This window comes from Castor canadensis, chromosome X, assembly GCF_047511655.1.
Source record: "Castor canadensis chromosome X, mCasCan1.hap1v2, whole genome shotgun sequence".
NCBI lineage: Eukaryota > Metazoa > Chordata > Mammalia > Rodentia > Castoridae > Castor > Castor canadensis.
The window spans coordinates 80,964,762-80,985,993 of record NC_133405.1 but is presented as its reverse complement, the minus strand read 5'-3'; the positions used below and the strand labels follow the sequence as shown (position 1 = coordinate 80,985,993).

At 51.9% G+C, this 21,232-nt stretch overlaps 1 protein-coding gene across 5 annotated transcripts; it reads right to left on the bottom strand.

Annotated features, from left to right (window-relative positions):
* Positions 1-6,639: 6,639 nt before the first annotated feature.
* On the bottom strand, positions 6,640-11,875 carry Cited1 (Cbp/p300 interacting transactivator with Glu/Asp rich carboxy-terminal domain 1). 5 transcript variants are annotated; one of them, XM_074062336.1, is made up of 3 exons: positions 11,664-11,875; positions 7,892-8,016; positions 6,640-7,238 (listed from the first exon to the last, which is right to left on the bottom strand). In XM_074062336.1, exons 2-3 carry the CDS (start codon positions 7,949-7,951, stop codon positions 6,717-6,719), a joined length of 582 nt encoding a protein of 193 aa, XP_073918437.1. In that variant the 5' UTR covers positions 7,952-8,016; positions 11,664-11,875; the 3' UTR covers positions 6,640-6,716. The 5 variants fall into 5 exon arrangements, with proteins under 5 accessions (XP_073918437.1, XP_073918435.1, XP_073918434.1 ...); XM_074062334.1 differs by lacking the exon at positions 11,664-11,875 and adding an exon at positions 11,496-11,563; XM_074062333.1 differs by lacking the exon at positions 11,664-11,875 and adding an exon at positions 11,490-11,543.
* Positions 11,876-21,232: the final 9,357 nt, after the last annotated feature.

Here is a 21,232-nt window from a genome sequence, read left to right as displayed (position 1 = left end):
GCAGTACTAGGGTATGAACTCAGGGCCTCATACTTGCTAGGCAGATGCTCTACTACTTGAACTATTCTGCCAGACCTGTTTTATGTTGGGTATTTCTGAGATAGGGTTTCGTGAATTATTTGCCTGGGCTGTCTTCAAACTGGGATCCTCCCGATCTCACCTCCTGAGTAGCTAGGATTACAGGCATGAGCCATTAGCGCCTGGCTGTTAGTAGAGACTTGATCTCGTTTCAATCTTGCATTTCAACACCGTGTTAAGGTTTAGCATGTGTTGAGGTTTAGCATGTAGGTTTTGGTCTACTTTTGCAGGCTGTAGTCTCAATGACAATTTCCTTTGCTGAGCCCTTGCAATGTCATTTTGGTCTGCTTCATTCTTCTGTTGCTGTTGCTCAGTCTTTGCTGGTCCTGTCTCCAGAAGCAGAAGGCCCTTCCTTCCCTGAGCTGCCTGTTGTGCTGGGTGATATTCTGGAGTGGGAGTTGCTGAAGGCACTGTTCTGGGGTCCCCTTGTGCCGCTGAATGGAAGGCAGAAAGAGGCAGAACTCGGGCTTGGCTGCTACTACTGCTGCAGACAAGTTGACTGCCTGATGGCACTTTATCTCTGGAGAGGGACTGAGACATCCCAGGGCTTTGCTGCTGGGAGCAGATCATACCACCTACTGGGGCTTTGGTGGAGAGGGCTTAGGTCTCCCCACTAGATCTCTGCTGGGCTGTGCTTTCCTCAGCTTTTGGTCATAGAGAGCAGATGGCTCTGTCTCTGTCTCTGTCTCTGACTGTTGGTTTTGGGTTTGTCATATCTTTGTCACCCTGTCTAGGGGTATAGCTAAAAAAGAAACCAGGCCAGGAGCCAGTGGCTCACGCCTGTAATTCTACTAGTCAGGAGCCAGACAGGAGGATCGCAGTTCAAAGCCAGCCCAGATAAATAGTTTGTGAGACCCTATCTCAAAAAAATACCACCACAACAAAGGGCTGGTGGAGTGGCTCAAGTGGTACAGCACCTGCCTGGAAAGCATGAGGCCCTGAGTTCAAATCTTGGTACTGCCAAAAGAAAAGAAACTTCCCATGTATCCAGTCTATTTTCTGCTTTCGTTGTCCTTTTATCATTGCCTAGTGGACATTTGAAGGAGAGGAGCAGGGAAAAGTGAGTTTATATCATTTTATTCCAGAACCAGAAGCCACTAGTGTAGTTTTAAATTCCATTTCTTTAAGTACGAGTGGAGTTGAACACCTTTTGTTAAGTTTGAAACAGCAGAACACTTGTGGAGCACACATTCTTAGTACTGCAAAAATAATTTTTTTCAAATTTCTTTTTCTGTGAGCTGTCTGTAGATATGATTTGCCTATTTTTATATTGGGCGAGTGGTCCTTGACTTGTTGATTTGTAAGTACTGTTTTCATGTTCCCTATGACTTGCAGATACTATCTAGCTTATTGTCTGTTGCCTTTGAGTTTGTTTTTGGTATTTTCATTGTTATGTGGTAGGGTTTGTTTTTGGTGGGACTGGGGTTTGAACTCAGGGTTTCACACTTGCAAAGCAGGTGCTCTACCACTTGAACCACACCTCCAGCCCACTATGTAGTTTTTATTTTTATTTTTGGGGAGAGGTTTTTTTTTTTTTGTCTTTTCTTTTTTGGTGCTGGGATCGAACCCAGGGCCTCACGCATGCTAGGCAAGCGTTGTACCACCAAGCTACATCCCAGCCCTTATTTTTTATTTTTAAAAATATTTTTAGTAGTATGTGATAGTTGCACAGGGTTTGTTGCAACATTTCCATATATACATATATAGTATCCTGGTTTGGTTCATCCCCTCCATTATTCTCCCTCTTCCCCCTCCCCTTTCTTAAAATAACTTCCACAGGTTTCAGTGTTCTATATTCATACATGTGTAGAAAGTACCTCAGCCATATCCACCCTTTTTTACCTCCCCCTTACCAACCCTCCCCCTTCCACTATTTCTCTCCTGTCCTTCATTGTTTCAGGGTCTGTTCATTGTTCAGTGGCGTTTTGTCTTGGTATTTTACCTGTAAACATGTAGTTGAACCCCTCGCTATTTAGTTTTAAAAATGAAGTGAAATATATCAGTCTCTTCCGTAGCTTCTGGAGTTTGTGTCATTCTTAAAGTTTCCTCATTTCAAGGTTTTCATTGTGAGTTGCCTATTTTTACTTCTAGTGCTTTTATGGTTTCATTTTTTAATTTTAAATCTTTTGTGTAGGCCGGGAATGGAGCTCAGTGGTAAAGCACTTGCCTAGCACGTGCAAGGCCCTGAGTTCCATCCCCAGCACTGAAACAAACATTTTTTTTTTGGTGTACCTGGAATTCACTGTGGTATGAAGTGTTGGGCAGTGTATCTAGTTGTCCCAAAGCATCTATTGAATGACTCCTCATTTTCTCATGGCTTTAAAATACTACCTGTTTTTAAATATTTTTAAAATTGTGGAAGAATCCTATTACATCAAATGTACTATGTGACTGTTTTCACACTTACAGTTCAGTAGTGTTAAGTGTGTGCACATTGCTGGGCAACAGATTTCTACGACTTTTTCATCTGGCACAACTGACACTCTACCCGTCAAACAACAACTCCCCATTGAAATGTTACCTTTTTATCGTAAACTAATTTCCTGATTTCCTTAGTCTTGCCTGTACTGTTGTAACAGCTTGCTAGCATCACCATAATTTCAATTGTCACGCACACTGCTGCCTGACTAATTTTCCTCTTGCAAACTCTGACCACAATAGTCCTTCTCTCTCCACAACCTTCAGAGGTCCCCGACCCCACAGCTGAGATTAAGTACCCATCCCATGGTACTCTCTCGTCACATCCTGTACCTCTCCTGTCACTTCTCATGATTTGCAGCTTTAATTACACGCGGGATTATTTGACTATTGTCCATCTGGTTGCTAGACTCAAAGCCTCATGTGAGCAAGGATACTTGCTCACTGCATGTTCCCAGTGCCTAGTGTTGTGCCTGGCACATAGTAGGCACTTAGTCTATGTTTGTGGAGTGATAGGTTCTCCCTCGCCTGTGGAATAAAGTAAGAATGACTAGAGGCTCTGATTCCAACTTACCTTCTGTCTTCTGCCTTCCAGAAAGTCAAGCTGCTGGACATGGCGCTCTTCCCTGAGAAAGTCTGACTTCGATGTTGTGTTCTGGTTTACACCGTGCCTCGACTCCAGTTGCTCCCTCTGCCTGGAGGCCGTGCCTCCCCCTCAACCCTTTACCAGTGTGGCTGCCTTGTGGGAGTTCATCTCACCCTTCAGGGCTGTGATGGTCTTGCCACTAAACTTCGAGCTCCTTGCGAGTAGGGACAGGGGCTCTCCAATTTATCCCTAAGGAGCAGCACAGCCGCTGGGCTGTAGGAGGCGCTCTTGGTTACACATCTCCATCTATTCAGGGCTACAGGGCCCTTGCCAGTAGTCAGTGTTTCTCACCTGTGTGCATCTGGGGGCCTTGCGTCCTAGCCTCCAGGATCTTTGCCAGGTGGCACTTGGATTTGGCCTTAGGAATTTTCTGGTAATGAACGAATGTGTCCAGTTGTACTATTAGAGTTTGAATATGAAATGGCAGGGCAGGGCTGGACACTTGTTTGCGGTCCCCCCACCCCACCCTCCTTCTCCAGTAGTAATAATTCCTGCCTCATACCCTCCCTCCCAACCTCCCTGAGCAGAGTCCTGGCTCTCCCTGGAGGATGTCCCCCGCCTCCCTCCTTCCGGGACCCCTCTGGAGAGATGGCTGCTCAGGTGGCCACACTTCTGGCTGCTGACACCAGGAGGCAGGGTTGCTCTCCTGCTCATTCAGAGGCATCTTCTCCAGGTGCGATGGTTATTTTAGGTAAGCTAAGGGATGCCCGGACAGCTGGTGAAATATTATTTCTGGGTGTGCCTGTGAGGGTCTTTCTAGAAGAGACTGTCGTTTCAATCAATGGACTGAGTGAAGAAGCTCGTCTTCCCCAGTGTGAGTGTGAGTGTGCGTGGGTGGCATCCAATCTGTTTAGGGCCTGAACAGAGCAAGGAGGAGGGAAGGTGCATCTTTTTCTGTCTGACCTGGGACATCCCTCTTCTCCTATCCTTGGACTTCAGCACTCCTGGATCTCCAGCCTCCAGATGAGACTAGGACTTGGTGTTATCACTGCCCTCTGCCCTTCTTGGGCCTTCTGACTCAGACGGAATCACACCACTGGCTTTCCTGGGTCTCCAGCTGGCAGACGGCACAATGTGGGACTCTTTGCCCTCCTTAGTCTCATAGGTCAGTCTCTATTTTCTTTATATAGATGGTACTGGTTTTGTTGCTCTGGACAACCCTGTCACCACCTGCCTGCCAGTGATTCCCAGGAAGCCCCTCCCCTTCATTGAGGTGCTGGCCTATGATTCAGCCCCACCCCCACTTCAAGTGCTGAGGCCATCCTGAGGACCCCAAAGCTCACAGAAATCAGGGGAACACACTGGGCACCAGGAGCTGAATTCAGTCTGCTGATCTGTTTCATTTATCCACATTCATTGTTTTTTGAAGGCCCTGGCACAGGAAGGACCCTGGGACCATCCATACATACTCTTAGGGTGTCAGCTCCTCCACACCCTGTCATTCTGCTTCAGACCCCACTCCTCTGCCCACACCCTGCCCTTGTGTCACTAGGAGATGTGTGGATTCTGAGGCCACCCTGCTGACCCCAGCCTGCCTCCTTCCTGAGGCAGAACAGGGAGCCTGTTCTGTTCTTCTCAGACCCCAGGCCCCTGAACCTACCCTGTGCTCTCTACCTTCGTCCAGACTTCCTATCTTCCCTCCCCAGTTTCTTGTCCCCTCCTCACCAGCTCCCTCAAAACCCCATGTCTCCCTGTTCCCAGCCTTAGAGGAATTCCACCATTCACCTGCAGTGGGATCATCCTAAAAAGCAAAGTTGGTAACTGTGGCTTTCCTGCAGAGCCTCCACAGGCCACAGAACTTGTGCTCCCAGAAGGCCCTTTGTGCTCTGCCTTGGGCAAGCTTCTCCAGTCACATCTCTTCAAGTGCCCTCCACTGGCCAACTGAGCCTTCATCCTCAACTTCTGGATTTTAGCCACTGTCGCCCCTTTCAAGAACCTGCCCCTGTGTAACAGCTGTTGCCCTCACTCATTCTCCCCTTGGCTGATTCAGGTCTTATTTTGAAACCCAGTTCTTTCTATGGGTAGATGTATCTTTGTGTCAAGGCACAGAGCAAGGCCAGCAAGGAAGCACTATGGACAGATAAACAGTTGCTATCTCTGTGGTGGACCAGCGGTAATCAAGATGGAGGGAGAGAGTTGGTTAAAGTGTTTCTGCTTTTTTGTTGGTGTTTATGGGACCCAGGTCCTTATGCATGCCAGGCAAGTGCTCTATCATTGAGCTACACCCCTAGTCCCCCTATTTTTTTGCAAGGAGATCGTATCATGTGTTTATTACTTGTGAGATGTAAAAACAAACAAACGAGCTGATTCTATAGCAGAAAACCTTCCCCAAACTTCCCAGGCAGATGGAGCTATTTCCTTTTCTGGGATCAAGTGGCCCTGTCCTCTGTGTTCCGGGAAATGCTGGCTTACTGCAATCTGTGCTTGTCTCTGACTGAGAAGGGAGCTTCTCATAGGTACAAGCTTTATCTAATTCATGCCTCAGCATCTAGCAAAGTAGCTTGCCAGGAGCAGGTGCTCAGGGAGGGCTCCTTTTCAAGTGCTCACTCTGGCACAAGCCTGATGCTCGCCCTGAGAGGATGATTAGTGTCGTTTTCAGTGTTCAGGGAAGACTGTCTCTGAGAGTCTGACACGTGGGCAGCAGGGTTTTAGGGCCCTTGGGCTGTACCTGCATGAGGCCAGGACTGCACTGGGCCCCACAAGATCAGGAGCCAGTGCAGTGCCACTGTTTTGTCACTTGGCATGCTCCTGAAGTTACTGCCTCCTCAGCAGTTATTTGAAGGCCAAGAGATACATCTCCTAACATGGAACTTGTCAAGGCCAGCTCTCATTTGTATGGAGAGGCCAGCCGGAACAAACAGGCTGTCCCTATTCATGATAGGTCAGGGAGGCAGGAGTTGGGGAACACTCAGATCAGCTCAAAATGTTCCATGCTTGGGGTGAGGGGCTGAGCTGCTGTCTGAAGAGCTTGGAGAAGGTACCTGGAATCTGTTTAGTGACAGGAGGCTGTAGCCTTTGTGATTTTCCAGGTGATGGACTCTTTGGCCTAACTATTGCACATAGGCGGAAGGGTAAAGGAATGAGGATTGGTGGCTTTTGGAGTTGGTCAAATATGCCACGTGGCCAGGGATGTGCCTTTAGACTTGGAAGTGCCAGTGGCAAGGAGGCTGCAGAAGGGTTTGAATCAGTCTGTCTCCCCAGAATGCCCCCACCAGCCCCTGGATTCCACCTTAAATAGCACAGTGTTCCTGGGGTCTTAGTGCAATGAGGCTAGGGATTTGAGGAGATAAGGATAGTGGTGGTGGCAACAGAAATTTAGAGAACAGCTCCCTCTAGTCCTTCCCTTCCCCACCCCCACCTCATCCAGCTCCCCCTCCTCATCCAGCTCTCCCCCACCAGGCTAGCCACCTGCAATCCCACCATCCACCTCACAATTGCTTGGACACCAGCCTGCAATGCACACCATTAGACCTGTGTGAAGAATACCCTCAGTCAGCTTGTCTCTTGCAAGTAACTTCTTTTATTTACAACAGAATTGGTGGCTTTGTTCCTCCATCTTTAGGGACACTTGGCATCAGCAGCCAGAGGGAAAGTCTGCAGTGAAGTCAAACTCATTCTGCCCCAGCCACAGCTCAGGAAGCTCATTGGCTCGATCTAGTCCCAGTTCCACCACCAGCGACATCAGCACCTCCTCATCCACTGGGTCTGAGTCGATGATAGCAGGGCTCTGGGCACCAGCAGAAGGAGAGAGTGACCCCGCCCCTCCCGCCTGAGCCCCAAAGCCCCAATTTTGCAGGGACCCTGCCTCCCCAGGTTGGCCTGGGGGGGTGGCAGCAGCGGTGGCCATCCCATGATACTGGCTATTAAGTTTCTGCAGTTGCATACTGGCCAGCAGGTGAGGGGCGGGGTGCAGGTTGAAGGGTGGGGGTTTGGTGGGAGGGGTGGCAGTAGGAGAGCCTATTGGAGATGGAGATCCTGAGGAGCCAGTGGTAGTTCCGTTGGAGGCTACCCCGGGGTAGTGCAGGATGGCCACTGCTTTGCGGTCTTTCACCCCCAGGTTAGAGTAGGCCAGAGAGTTCATCTCCTGGTTGGCATCCTAGAAGACAGAGAAAGGCACACCATAGTTACCCCTGCTCCTGGCTTGTCCCTTACCATTCTGTTGACTTGGAAGGCTCCTACATGAACTTTACTTGGGGCTAGAGGTGGGCAGGTAGCAGAAGAATGCCCTGGAAGGTTATGTTTACTGGACTGCCAGAGCACCTACCTATGCATGAGGCCCTGAATTCAAACCCCAGTACTGAGAAAATAAATAAATAAATGAAAGCAAGCAAGCAGGATAGGCTTCCAGCTCTAGTACTGTTTTGGCACTTTGGCTCTTGAGTATTCAGAACCCAGTTCTACTGCTGGAAAACCCACCATGCTAAGTGGGCTCATTGCTTTCATCTCCCTCCCGCAGCCCTCCACCTCGCCAGTCTACAGAGGTCATCCTCTTATCCCCCTTGTGCCTCTTCTCAGCCTCACTTGAATCTCTAACATGGTGCTCTTCTTCCAATTCTGCTTCTCTACTATCTTTCGACATCCCTGGTGGGCTCAATTTGGCTGCATTTAGGCAAAAGCTATTCTCATTCTTCCCAGAGAAAGCCTGTCTCCTCTCTGCTCCAGGACACTCGCTAGATACCACACCTAAAAGGGACCACACATGACCCCGCCATGCTTCAGTGTCCCCATCTGGAAAATGGCAACACTTACTTCCTTCACAGGGGAGGTGCCACCCTTGACATCAAGTGCAGGCCTCGACATAGTTGGCATTTCAGGGCCTTGGCACAAGTGGGATAAACTGGTGGGAGGTGACACTGCTGGCTGGAGCCGTCGAGCTGTGAGAGAGAAGAAATGGTAAGGGCAAAGGCTTCCTTGACCAAGAAAGCACTAGTAACATCTGGAGCAGGGTGACTCCACATAGCTACAAGGCAAGGATGGTGACAGGGACAAACCCAAGACCCAGACTGCCCTGGCAGAGGGAGGAGACCAAGATGGAACTCTGACCCAGGGTCAGAAAGGTGCTCCATTTAGCCAGATGCTGCCTACAACGCCAAGAAGGGCACACATGACTATTTCCTCAGGCAAGTGATTCAGAGGCCAAGTTGGGAGGGGGCACTGTCCCTGATTCTGAGGGCAGGACTGTCCCTGAGGAGGCAGCACACTGTGTCAATGGCCCACTAGCATCTAGGTCTCCACTGGGACTGGAAGAGTGTAGAAAGAATTCAGAACAAGGAAGACCTAAAAAGCTGGAGGCTGCAGCCCAGGGAAGGAACAAGTTCCCAAAGCAAGTGTCATGGGGCTCCAAAGCTCTGCCTGGGGACATGCCTGTGACAAGCAGGAGAGCAACTAGGAATGCCTCAGTGCCTCCATGTCTCAAGCCCCCCAAAGCAGCCCCAGCACTGGGCTTTCCCAGGACACCTGCCCCAGAGCCCTGAGCTTAGCCACACCAATCTGTACTGAGAGGTGGGAATCATTCTTACTGGAGGGAAACTGAGGCACAGGCACTTGGTGGCTCTCCAGTCAGGAGGAAGCAGCTCTGGGATCAGAATCTAGCATCCTATGTCTTCCTGTCTCACATTACCACTGCAGGCCCTCCTACCTAGAATGACTCAGATGGCTCCCAGAAGAAATGATTCTCTGACCCAAGTGTGGAAAAGACAACAGAATGAGCTTAAATGAATGTTCCTAAACAGGAAAATTTAAAGCTCTGAAAACTCTCAAGTTATTTTCCTAGAAGCTTGTTTTAAAAAATCCCCATATAATCTAAGCTTCCTGACCAGTTAGAGATGGAGGATTTCCTATTAGTCAATACTGCCTGGTCCAAAGAATCTTGAGGACCTTGAAAAGATTCTCTAATCTTTCCAAGGATGTTAGGAGTTAATGTGATACTATTCTTCTCTCCCCCTTTCCTGCTCCAGCTTCAGTGGTCATTAAGAATCTCCGTAGATGCTTCTAGAAAGTGGCTACTTACAACTTCTCTGTATAGCCTTTGCACCAACTGCTTACTTGGTGAGAGTGGCAAGGAAAACACAGAAAGGGAGAAAAATAAAAAGGACACTCGAAGGAAAAAAAAAAAACAGTTGCTAGGTGCCAAACAGTGCTGTCTATGAGGCAGCTCTAGAATATTGCAAGCCAGCGAACGAACACGAGGACTCTACCAACCCCTTCAGGAACCCTGCCACCTCCAGCATCGCAATTCTCATGTGTGAGCAAAAATGTCTGGGGGATCCTGCCCATTTTATCCCACTCCTGTACAGCCTTCTGTGTACTTGAGTACAAAAGGAAAAAAAAAAGCAGCAACGATAATCAGCGAGAGAGAGAGAGAGAGAGAAAGAAAGAGAGAGAGAGAGAGAGAGAGAGAGAGAGAGAGAGAGAAAGAGAGAGAGAGATCTGTTTGTGGGAAGACCGTTTTACCATGCCTCCCCCTTTCGGGCTCAGAGCGCCCCTAGGCAGGACCCTGTCTCCGATAAACGCCCCGCCAACCGCCCTAGCCCCCCGCTGGCCCAGGCCTGGCTCTGTGCTCCGCAGGCGCTCGGTAAGTGTTGAATCCATCTTAAGAGGCAATCGCATCTCGATTGCCGGCCCTGCTTCCCCGATTTTGGTCCCCCCTCTACCTTCCAGCCCATTGGAGGACAAAACTTGGCGGCTCGGAAACGTCCCAGTCCACTCTCCAAGCTGCGAGCTGACTGACCACTGCGAAACCGCTGCCGGAGGCAGCTGCGAAAGCCCGAGCAACAAGTGCGTCCTGCTGCCTGGTGCCTCGCCGTCCCCGGCCCTGCCGCCCGCCCTTTGCCTGAGCCCTTCCCTTGGGTGGGCAGCCCCTTCGCAACTAGATGAGGGTGGGAAGGGGACAGAAAAGTGACCGAAGGAACCTGTTGGGGGACCAAAAGTGAAAATGGCACCAGGCGAATAGCTCCATCTCCATTGCTGTTTTCTCCCCCAGAAGAAAAAATTTAAAATCCTAACAGCACTGCGCTCTGGACAGTCACTTTCGCCACCTGCAAACTAAAGGGCCGTTGTTTATGGACAACCGAGCAGCCCTGCTCGCGGCACCCCGGACGGAGGCGCGGGAGTCCGGGGCGGCGCACGACGGCCCTTGGGCGCGGGTTCCGTCAAGGGCTGCGGGAGCCGGGCGGCCAGGGGCGAGGGACGCGGGGTGTCCTCCCCGGCCGCTCCCGCGCCTCAGCAGCACGGCCCGGGCGCCCTCGGAGCTGCGCGAGCGAAGTCCGGCGCGGGAGAGGAGCGCGGAGAGAGTGAGCGGCTCGGAGGGAAAGGTGCGGTAACTTGCCCAAGGTCGCAGCGCAGGAAAGTGGCGGAGCCGGGCTTCGCAGCGAGGTGTGGGGCTCCGAGTCCGGCGCTCGGCGAGGCAGGGAGTCCGCGCGACGCCGGGCCGCGCGGGTTTATAGCAAGGGGTGTGTGCGGGGGCGTGGGGTGTGTGCGGGGGCGTGGGGTGGGTGGGGTGCGGGAGAGCCGCGGTCCACTGGCTGGCGAGGGCAACTTGCCCACATCCGCTAACTTCCAGCCCGCAATTGCGCGGCACTCGGCCCGCAAAGCCCGTGTCGCCTGCTGCCCCCGGAGGAAAGCCGAGCCTTGTGCCGCCCCAAGCCCGAGCAAGCGTCCAGATGCCGGCCGGGCCACTGGCAAAGTCGGCGGGAGCCGAGCGGGAGAAAGCGCGGGCACGGGGAGCCAAGGTGCTGCGGCTTCTCGGGAGCAGCGGGCGCGGACCAGAAACAGAAGCGGCGAGCCGGAGAGCGGGCGGCGGCGGCGGCGGCGGCGGCGGCCCCCCGGTCCTCAGCAGAGCGGCTCTCCCACAGAAAACAAGTCCCCAGGAGCCCCGGGCCGCCCGGCCGCCGCCCGCTCCCCACGCTCGCCCCGCAGGCGCCCTCGTCCCCCGCTGCCCAGCCCAGCGCCCTGCGCGGCGGCCCGGCTTACCTCGGCGAAGCTGCCTGCCCCGGAGAGAGGGACGCGGAGCCCGGGGAGCGCGGGTGGCGCGCCGGAGCCCCCAGCCCCTTGGCACGCACGCCGCCGCCGCCGCCGCCGCCGGGAGCTGGTCGCGCTCAGTGCCCGCGTCCGCGCCGGCGGCCACCCGACCCTGGGGCGCCTGGGAAAAGCCCGCACCGCCGCGCCGCGCCGCCGCACCGCACCGTGCCGCGCCAAGCAGCCCCGGCCCGCGCCCGAGCCCGCCCGCCCGCCCGGAGCTTCGGCGCCGGACTCCGGGGCGGTGGCGGTGGCAGCCACCGCGCTCCCTTCCCGGCGCGGGGGACCCGGCTCTCAAGCCCCCATTGCCGCCCGGAGAGCCCTGACGCACACGCACACGGCAGCAGACTGGCTTCGGCTGAGGAATCCCAGGAAGGACAGACCCTTTTCCCCCCCTTTTTTTTCTCCCCCTAATTTCCACGTCTTTATAACCGGCTTAGGGCATTATTAGCACATGTCCTGGCTCGTGGGCGAGTCGGTGGCAAAATCTGAACTGGATACTCACGGAGGGCCCGAGCGGCTGCGTGCCTTCCGCTACCCCGGTCCCCGACGCCGGGAACGGCCCCTCGCGGCCAGCCGGTGGGAGGAGCGGCCGGGCGGAGCGAGCCTCCTCTCCGCAGCTCAGCTGCGCACCTTCTGCAGCTGTGCCGCCGGGAACATTTTATAGCGGCGGCTGGCGTGTGTGGCCCTTTAAAGGCGCTCGAGCTGGTGCAGTCACCGCGGATCGTGTGAAAGCAAAGGGCCGGCTGGGGAACGGAGTCCGCGTGGCCCCGCCGGCGCGGCAGCCCTGGGGACGCGCCACAGCTACCGGGGCGGGGCTGCCCGGCCCAGGCGACGGGCGCCCCTCGCCCGGTGCTCTGGCCGGTGCCTGTCCTTCTAAAGCCGGCGAGGCCGGGGCCCGGGCCATGGGCTCTCCCCACCGCCCTGCATGGACTTGCCCAATAAATTCCACTTAGTAATTTCGCCGAGGCGAGGGAGAGCTGTTAGTGTCTATTTTCTGACCTAAATCTCGCGGGTGGCCTGCGCGGACTTCAGGGAGCAAGAGGACAGCCGGGGGCCTAGGGAGCGACCTGGAGGAGCGGGACGCCCACGGGCCGGGCTGGCCAGGCAGCCTTTTAGTTTTCTGCAGGGCTTTCTCTGAGTCTGTCTGCCCTCTTTGGGCTGCACCATCTCATCTCCCTCCTTGGAAGGGCCGAGGCTGAGGGGTCCCATTCCCCTTAAAGTCATCACATTCTGTGCAAAGCCACTTGGAGAGTCTATGTGGCAGCAGCGGCGGCTTTCCTCCAAGGCCTGAGCCGCGGTTGGGTTCGAGGGTTGCTGTCCTGTGGTCATCCAGGGCAGGAGGAGGCTGGCAGGGGGCGACGTGGAGAATTGCTGCTCTCCCGGACCAGGGAGGGCCAGGTGCAGCTCACGTGGCCCATGGAAAAGCAAAGATGAGGCAGCGGGGTTTGAAAAGCTTGCCCCAGAGTTCGCAGATGCCTCCTGCCTTTCCAAATGCCAGGTTATTTTATTGTAATTATATAATCATTCCCATCTACCAAAAATAACATTTTGCATTTGGAGCATATCATTCTTAGGTTGGCTTGTTATCTTCCATATCCTTACTGGAAAGAGACCTGGGCCTTCTCTCTCATCTCGACTCTTGTTCCATGTGGCCACCTCACCTCTCACAGGAAGGCCACCAGGATTATCTCTCTAATCAAACTCTACCCCCTTTTGCCGCCTCTCAGCAACAACTACTCAGTTTACAGTGTTTATGAAGCATGCACTCTTTTTTTTTTTTAAAGTCCCGATGTTAAGGAAAGGGGGGAGGAATGTCAAGAAGTCATTTTCACGATGTATGTGTTCTATCTTCTTAATTGGATTTGAAGACCTGAAGGTCTTTTTCTTTTTTCAGTATCCCAAGTGCCCAGAATTTGCTCCTCTAACAAAGTTCTGTATGTGGACGAACTGACCGGTTTGGTGACATAAAGAGGGGGGCAGACGAAGGGACAGATCAAGGCCCTTCCTTGGCATCTGGGTGCCGAGTGCCCTGGACTCTAGGGACACCTATAACTCGGGCCCAAAGCTGCCTTGCCACCTCTTCATGTGCTCCAACTCAAACCCGGGTAACCACCGCACCGCACACACCAATCGCTGTGCTTTCTCACTTTGCCAAGAGATCGTGGGGACCCTGAAGCCCTACTGGGTTTGCACGTGACTCACACCCTCCAGTCCTCCTGGTGTTCACCTGGGGTGGGAAAAGAATGTTTTTGTGGAACCCAGTGGAGGAGACGGAGCGGTCCTAGGCTTTTGAATTGGGTGTTGCTAATCCGGACCCGACCTTCCCTCCCTTAGGGCTCCGACTCGGGAGCTGGCTTGCAGAGGGCGGCAGCGTCTGGGCTGCAGGCTCCGGATCCGGGACATGCGGATCCGCCCTCCATCTATTGGATGGCTCCCAGGCCAATTGTTAGAAAGAGGCATGTGTTCATCTCGGCTTCTGGAGTGTCTCTGGAGCAGTTGCTCAACAGTCAGCCCCCTCCCCCATCCGGACCATTGAAGGGCAGGAAAAGCAGCGCCCTCCACCACATCTCCCTGTGCCCACATTCCAGAAAGGGCTTCCCCACGGGTGACTTCCTGTCATCTCTCCTGCCCACCTCTCGGAGAGCAGGAACGAGAGGGGCTTTAAGCGCTCAGCTTTGGAGCACAAAACACCACCCCTTTCCTTTTGGGGGAGATGGGAGAAGAGGTTAGTTGCAGAGGCTGGGTGGAAGCGAAGGGGACATTTGCATCCCTAGGCAAATAAGCCCAGGATCACTGACTTCGCAGTCGGTTCCAGCCGAGCTCGGAGCTCTGCGCTCAACTCTTATCTTCAACTTGGCAACTGGACCGCGCGAGCTTGCGAAGGAGAGAACAGAGACCGTCACCCAGCAAGAACCTTCTGTGCACCAGCAACGAGCCGAGCCTGGCACGTTCCCATTCATCAGCTCATTTAATTCCCAGGACAGCCTTGTGAGGTTGGGTTACCAAAGGGTTACCACAGTCTCCCAAGAAGGGCCCAAGATCACACAGGCCAGAGGCTGAGTGTTTGGATCCGGCTTAGGCTGGCTGCAAAGTCTCCTACACCCCTACACTCTGCTGCCTGAGAGGGCAAGGAACCAATGCATAGTGCAGGTTCAGGGGTCAGTGGCCTTGGTTTAAATCCCTGCTCTGCCACTTGCTAGCTGTGGGTCTTAGGCCAAGTGGCACCCTTTTGGGGGGCTCTCAATGTTCCCATCTGCTAAATGGAGTCATAACCCCCATCCTTGCATAATCTGGAAGGACCAGAAGGAAAGGCTTAGCCTGGTTGGTGCCCACTATACTGTGCCTTTTCCTTTTGCCTCCATCCCTGCCTCTGTTCACACACTTCAGGTTTAACAGTACTTGCTGACTAGGTAGTTTAGAAAGCAGACTGAGAGGAGATGAAGGTCTATAAACTCTGGAAGGGAAGGGAGAGGAAAATGCAGACTTGTTCTCCAAAATCCCACCTTTCAGAACCATATGACAGGAGTAAATTTGGGACCAATAATAGATAATCATGTTTTACAGGTCAGCCTGCAAATTTACCAAGTGGTCTCAGAAACATAGACTCAATATATTTGTCAAAAAGTTAAAAAGTACAAGATTTTGTTTAAGAATGTTTGGAGAATTCTTTATAATCTTGAAAGATGGAAGCCACTCTAAAGCCCATGGCAAGGGAGTGAGTGTCCCTTGGTACCTTGATACCAAAATATCCTGGTTTGAGAAACTTTTATTCATAGGAAGATGTTCAAAACAAAATACTAAATAACAATTCTGGGTACAAAGTTGCATAAATATGACCCCGAGTTGCAAAGGGTACAAAATTCAATACTCTGCTTCCAGACATGGATGAATAAGTGCACAGAGCTATGACCAGAAAAACACTAAGCAGATAACAGCACCGGGAAGGGGCAGGACTATAAAATGTTTTTCTTTTTCTCTATGTTATTCAACATATTAGTCTTATAAGTAAATAGAAGTTTATAACTAATAAGTTGCCGTAAAAGTATGTTAAAATTCTGTGTGCATAGAAAGTATTGGAGACAAATACACCCGAGTGTTAAGTTGAGTACTGGGATTAAGGGTAATATTTTTCTTTTCTTTTTAAGAAATTTTCTGCAATATGAGTATATTGTTTTCTTACAATTAGAATAGATTCATAACTTGAAAGGTACCACTTGTGGTAAAATTATGAATGCAAATTGAAAAAAATGGAAGGAAGTATACTAAAATATTAAGTTTTTATATTAGGTGGGAAGAGATTATGGGCAATTTCCTCTCTTTTTAATTTCTCCATACTATGGTTTTATTATTTTTAGAATTAAAATGATGCATAAAATTAGCAGATACAATATGATCCCACCTTTGCTAAAAATTGATATGCTCATAGAAAAAAAATAATAGACTACTCCAAAGTGTGGTTGTCTCTGGGTGGTGGGGTTATGTGTGATTTTTGTTTTCTCCTTTATAAATGGTTCCCTCATTTCTGAAAGCTTTCTACAGTCATCATGTGTTATTTTTTAATTATGACAATATGCTTTAAGCTATTCAGTATTGGAGTATGCATGGACAAAAGGGACACATCCGGACTTAGCTTTAAATATTCCAGTGGGGTGGGAAAGGGGATGGGGCCAGAGATCAAATAAGATGATAATTGTTGAAGATGGATACAGGAGGCTTCTTCATAATGCTTTCTCTTCTTGCATATGTTTGAAATTTTCCATAATAAATATTTTCTTAAAAAAAGTATCTTTCATACAAATTCTCTCTTTTAGTTTCATGACAACCCTGTGGGACTGATTATCTCCATTGTATAGAAAACTGGGATTCAAAGAGTCAAGTGAAGTCACTTGCCCTAGGTCACACACCTGGGAGGTGACATGCAGGCAGGCTTGACCTGGGTACCCCCCACTCCAAGCCCAGGGCTCCTCAGCCAGCTGCTGCTTCCTTCTTCTTTTGGCTTCTTCTTTGTTTTGGTTTGGTTTCGGGTGCTGAGGATGGAGCCCATAGTCTCATACATGCTAGCCAAGGGCTCTGCCACTGAGCTACACACTTACATCCTAGTCTTGGTGTTTTGTTTTGTTGCTTCTTTGTAATAATTAATAATAAGTAGCATTAAGCCTGATTATAAATGCTGTAATTGTTCACTGCACAGAATTTGGAAATAGCAGGGCCGCCCTGAAGGAAGCCACCATCATCATCCCCAGGGCACCATCATCCACCCTGCGGTGTTGGGCCACGCACTCTTCTCAGTTGCCTCTTACTGCAAAGGTATCGGCAGGGACAAACATGTCGTGAGAGTGATCAGTCATTCTCCAGTGCGGCTGCACTGCATGTGTGAGGTCCCAGAAGAAGGCGGTCCTAGCTACCCACCCCGCCCCCTTTTTTCCTCCATGCCCCTCGAAGAGACTGCAGTCTTGATCTCAACCCTCCTTTTCTCTAGCCCCCCCTTTCCCCGCACAATCGCGAGGAATCCAAGTTCGTTTGAGGAGGTGCGGGTGACTCTTCTGTCCTTACCCCATCTGGAGACCCCGCCCAGAAGCAGTCTTGATCCCGCGCGTCTGCAACCACTCCACGCGTGCCTGTGCCTCTATTTCCCCAACTGGAAGATGCTAGTGAGAATAGCAGACAGATCGGCCCCTGCCAGGGAGTGATGAGCTAACGTCTGTAGCTCTTTCCAGCCCCTCGGAGCAAGGTGCCTGAGCCTCCCTCCCGGGCCACTGCCAGCCTGAGCGCGGCCTGGGCCTGGCCGCCTTGCACGAGGGAGCCGGAGCTGCCGCATTCCTCTGACCCAGGCCAGCGGCTTGGACGGGCGCTCGGCTTTGCTCCTACGTTTAAGAAAAGAAAGTGGGGAAAATGGAGATGAAGGAACAACATCGGTTACTTAGGGGAAGGGCCTTGAGAAAAAGAAATGTACAAAGAGATACCTGGACATCCTGGGGTCCCCTAGTCAGGCAGTAGGATCTAGCCTTGGTTTCCTGTTTCCATAGCAGATGAGGGGCGTTTGGAAAAGGCCAAACTGAATTGATTCCCTACTTGAATTCCTGTCACTTGTGAATAACGGGAAAATCATAAATACACAAACAGCTCCAGTCACCCAGCGTGCTGGTGGATGGCTCTGCCCCCTGTAGCCTTTGGGGACAGTCATTGCAGTGTACGCCCAGTCTCTGTGCTCCCTTTTAGCGTTCAAGATCACCAGTGTTGACTTTAGAGTCACCCCATTTTATTATTTATATTTTGCGGTGCTGGGGATGGAACCCAGGGCTTCCCACATCCTAGGCAAGTGCTCTACCACTGAGTTCCATCCCCAATCCTCATCCATTTTGAGAGGGAAGAGCATCAAGGCACAGAGAGAAATGACAAGCCCGAGATGGCCCAGCTGGAATTCACCTTGAGGCTGACCTCTCCTGTTATCTTTGTACAGCTTTCCTGTCTTCTAGAACGGTCCTCCATCCTGCCCCTTACAGCACATGGCCAACACACATGGCCAGAAGGTGTGCATGGCTCGGCTTGAGGGAGGAGTCCAGTTAAGAGGCTGTGGCAGCTATCTCCAGGGACTCCAGGGACAAGGTGGGAGAGGCCTGCAGCCTGGGTGATAGTGAAGTGGATTCTGGACAGTGTCACCCAGGGAAAAGCCCAAGGCTCAAAGGCAGGGAGAGAGATGCTGGAGGAGGGGAGAGAAAACAGCAGCCAGGCCAGCCTGGCCCTGGGCTGCTGGGTTTCGACAGTGAAGCTGGAGGCCTTGGGAAGGTGTGAGGCTTTGTGGGGGAAGCAGAACTCCGCTTTAAGCATGTTTAGTTTAAGCTGTTGGCAGAACATCCAAGTGGAAATAGCTTGCACACAGCCAGGAATACAGGACTGGAAAGAAAGTGTGAGGTTGTGTCAAAAGAGCAATGGGCAGGATGACTTTGGGCCAAACTGTGGAGAATGTTCCCCTGCCTCTCTCCACTGCACAGAGAGGGGCTTTCTCCTCAGGGCTAGGGTACACTGGTTTTTCACTTCAGCCCCCCTGCCTCTCCCCTACCCAGCTCCTCCAGCGCAGCACAGTCATGGACACACGCTTCAAATCCCTCAAGGGCAGCGTGAGGGGATCTCAGTCCATAAATTTCCCCACGCCAAGGAGTGACATGGGCCTCACCTCAGTTTGCTAAATATGTTTTGGCTAGGCCTAGGCATACCAGGCCTTCCTTGATTTCCCTTCAGCTTCTAGAAAACAAGCCTTGGGGTCTCATTTGCCATGCCCCCCAATTCTCAGTCCAGCAGAGTGTCTCCCGGTTTACTTTATCCTTCAAAGGCTGAGGCCATTTTGGTTTTTCTTATTTTCTTTGTTGTGGTGCTATTCGAACTCAGAATCCCATGCTATGCAAATGTTCTACCATGAGCTAGACCTCCAGCCCTAGGTGAGGCCATTTTAGCCTGGCTCTGCCTCTGCTGCCTGCAGCACTGCAGCTCCCCTTGCCTAAGCCCTTTGCCCCCAATTTCATGTCCTGCCAGGGACATTTCCTTGCATTCACCTTTCTTGGGCTCTAGGCCTTTCCCTCGTAGTGTCCCAATCCCATCTCAGCTAAGGCTTTGCAATTGCTCTCGTCCATGGGGCCAGAGTTGGCCTCCACTCAGAGTTTCTGCTGTTATGGAGACATCTCCCAGCATGAGCCCTTAGCCCCTGTTGTCTCTCTTGGCCCTTGACTTTGGGGCTGGGGCCTGGCTTGGACAAACATGGTATGTGATTTCACTTCCCATGTCCAGCTTGGGGAACTGAAAATATTATCATGAATCCCCACTGCCACAGAGACAGTTGGAGCTGGAGCTGAACGTGTATCCAGGTTTAGATTCTGCTGGCAGCCAGGTAGAGAGGACTGTTACCCAGGTCCCTCTCCTGCCTACAGTCAGACAGTGCTCCCAGCCCAGCCTCCTTATACTGATTACAAAAAGTCGCCCCCTCTAGCGGGAGTAATTAGACACATGCTGCTCCCTCCATGGCTCTGCATAAACCTCACCCCAGGGCCCACACTTGGCAGGGAACACAAGGTGAATTTCAGGGCACAACTTGCACGAGAAGACTCAACTCGAGCACAACCTGGGTCAGGTTCCCATGGTGGCTCAGCACCCCTAAGTACTTCACCTTGGGGGAATCTTATTCCTACTGGCTTTGAATGACAACATCAATGGCAATGGTCACTGGGCACTTACTAGATGACAGACCCTCCTTGTCCTTAGCACTCATTTAGCCCCCACAGTTACCTGAGCACCGTTATTATGTCATCCCTATTCTACTGGTGGGGAAGTCGAGGCACAGAGATGTACAGCCTGCCAAGGTTATTGACCCCATATGTTTGGGGCTGAGTAGCAGAATCAGGCAGTCTGGCCTCAGAGGCTCTGTTAGTGACCACTTGGCCTCCTTAGTTACACCCATTGCCACTTATAGTTCATGAAGATCTCACCCATCCATGGGCCAGGTCCATCCTCACATTCCCTTCTCACTGCCCCTCCCCCACAAGGTTGTCACTATCATTATCAATCCCATTTTATAAATGAAGGAAGGCGATTCAGAGAGGCGAGGCGAACTTGCTAAGGTCACACAACTGGTAAGTAAGGATGCTGGGATTTTAATCCAATTCTGTCTGGTTCCATCTCCCTTCTCCTCTGCCCCCTCCAAGAAGGCAGAGCTGCTAGGGGCCTGGAGAGATGACCTCACTGGAACCTGTCACACTGTGACAGAGAAGGAAGCTGGAACTAACTGATACCTGGTTAGAGTCAGAAAAAGAAAGACAGACTGAGTAGGAAGAAGTGTGTTCAAGGACATAGAAAGAAAGAATGAGTGAGAGGAAGAGAAAGACAACAATGGGGAGAGAGAGAAAGAGTGAGCAAGTAAGACAGGGGCCTGGGAAGTAAACCAGGTAAGGAAAAGAAATCAAATGAGAAAGAAAAAAAAAGCCCAAAGTGGGTGAAACCGTAAGTGACCAGCCATCTGGAAGCAGCCCCCAGCTTGGCGGGGGCGTGTGTTTGTGAAGCAGGGAGCATAAACCGACAGGTGTGAGGGCCCAGCTGCTGCCAGCCAAGAACTGTCGGGCCCAGCGCCCAAGCGGAAAGGAGGCATGGCTGGACAAGAGACTCCTCAAAGAGGATTTCAGCTGTGGGGCTACAGGAGGAAGCTGCCCTTCCATAGGACCTGTGCGGTCACCTCTGAACAGCTCCAGTAGAGGAGGGTTCCTATGGCCTCCCTTTGGTCTTCCCTTGCGTTTTCTTCAAGCTTCTCCCAACTGTTGCCTTTGGGGTCTGGGATATGGATGAGTTCCTGCTATCTCTGAATCCCAGGTTGCCCTGCCCTGCCCTTGAATGGACTGAGGGGATTAGTAAATAAATGCCAACTCATGGTGCCTTCAGGAGGAGTAGGTAGGGATGGTGGAAAATGGCTGCTGGACCCACCCAACTCTTGGCATGGCCTAGTCTGATGGTAAGAACACTAGGCCTGGCCGTCACTCTGTCTGGTTCAAATCTCGAGATGGCCACTTCCTAGCTGTGCGACTTTGGGCAAGTGACTTTGGCTCTTTGGGCCTCAGTTTCCTTAGGTGGAAGGTGGGGGGAAATAAGAATACCTACCTTGCGAGGCTGTGCCAGGGTTGGATGAGATAATGTCTGTGGCTATAAACTCTCAAGTGCTGTACACATGTGAGTAATTACTCTCCCCTGACCTCTGTTCCTTGCTGCTTGGGGGATGCAGTCAGCCTTCCAGTGTGAGTCCAGTTCCAAGCCTGACTTCACCTCCTTGGCCCTGTTTTCCTTATTGTCACATAGGACTGCGTGGGAAGTCGGGCCTCCTGACCCACTGGGGTGGGCTCAGGGCTGGCTGTCATTTCTACCCAGTTTTTCATTCAGGACAGAAATGTGAACTGAGCCCCTACTTGGCCCTGCTTCATCACCAAGGCCTCAGAGGGGACCAAGTCACTACTTCGACCTTCAAAGAGTCCCCAGTAAAGTCTACTGGGGGGAGGTAGAAAAGCAGATGTTAACAAAAGGAAGCAGGAGATAGGAGAA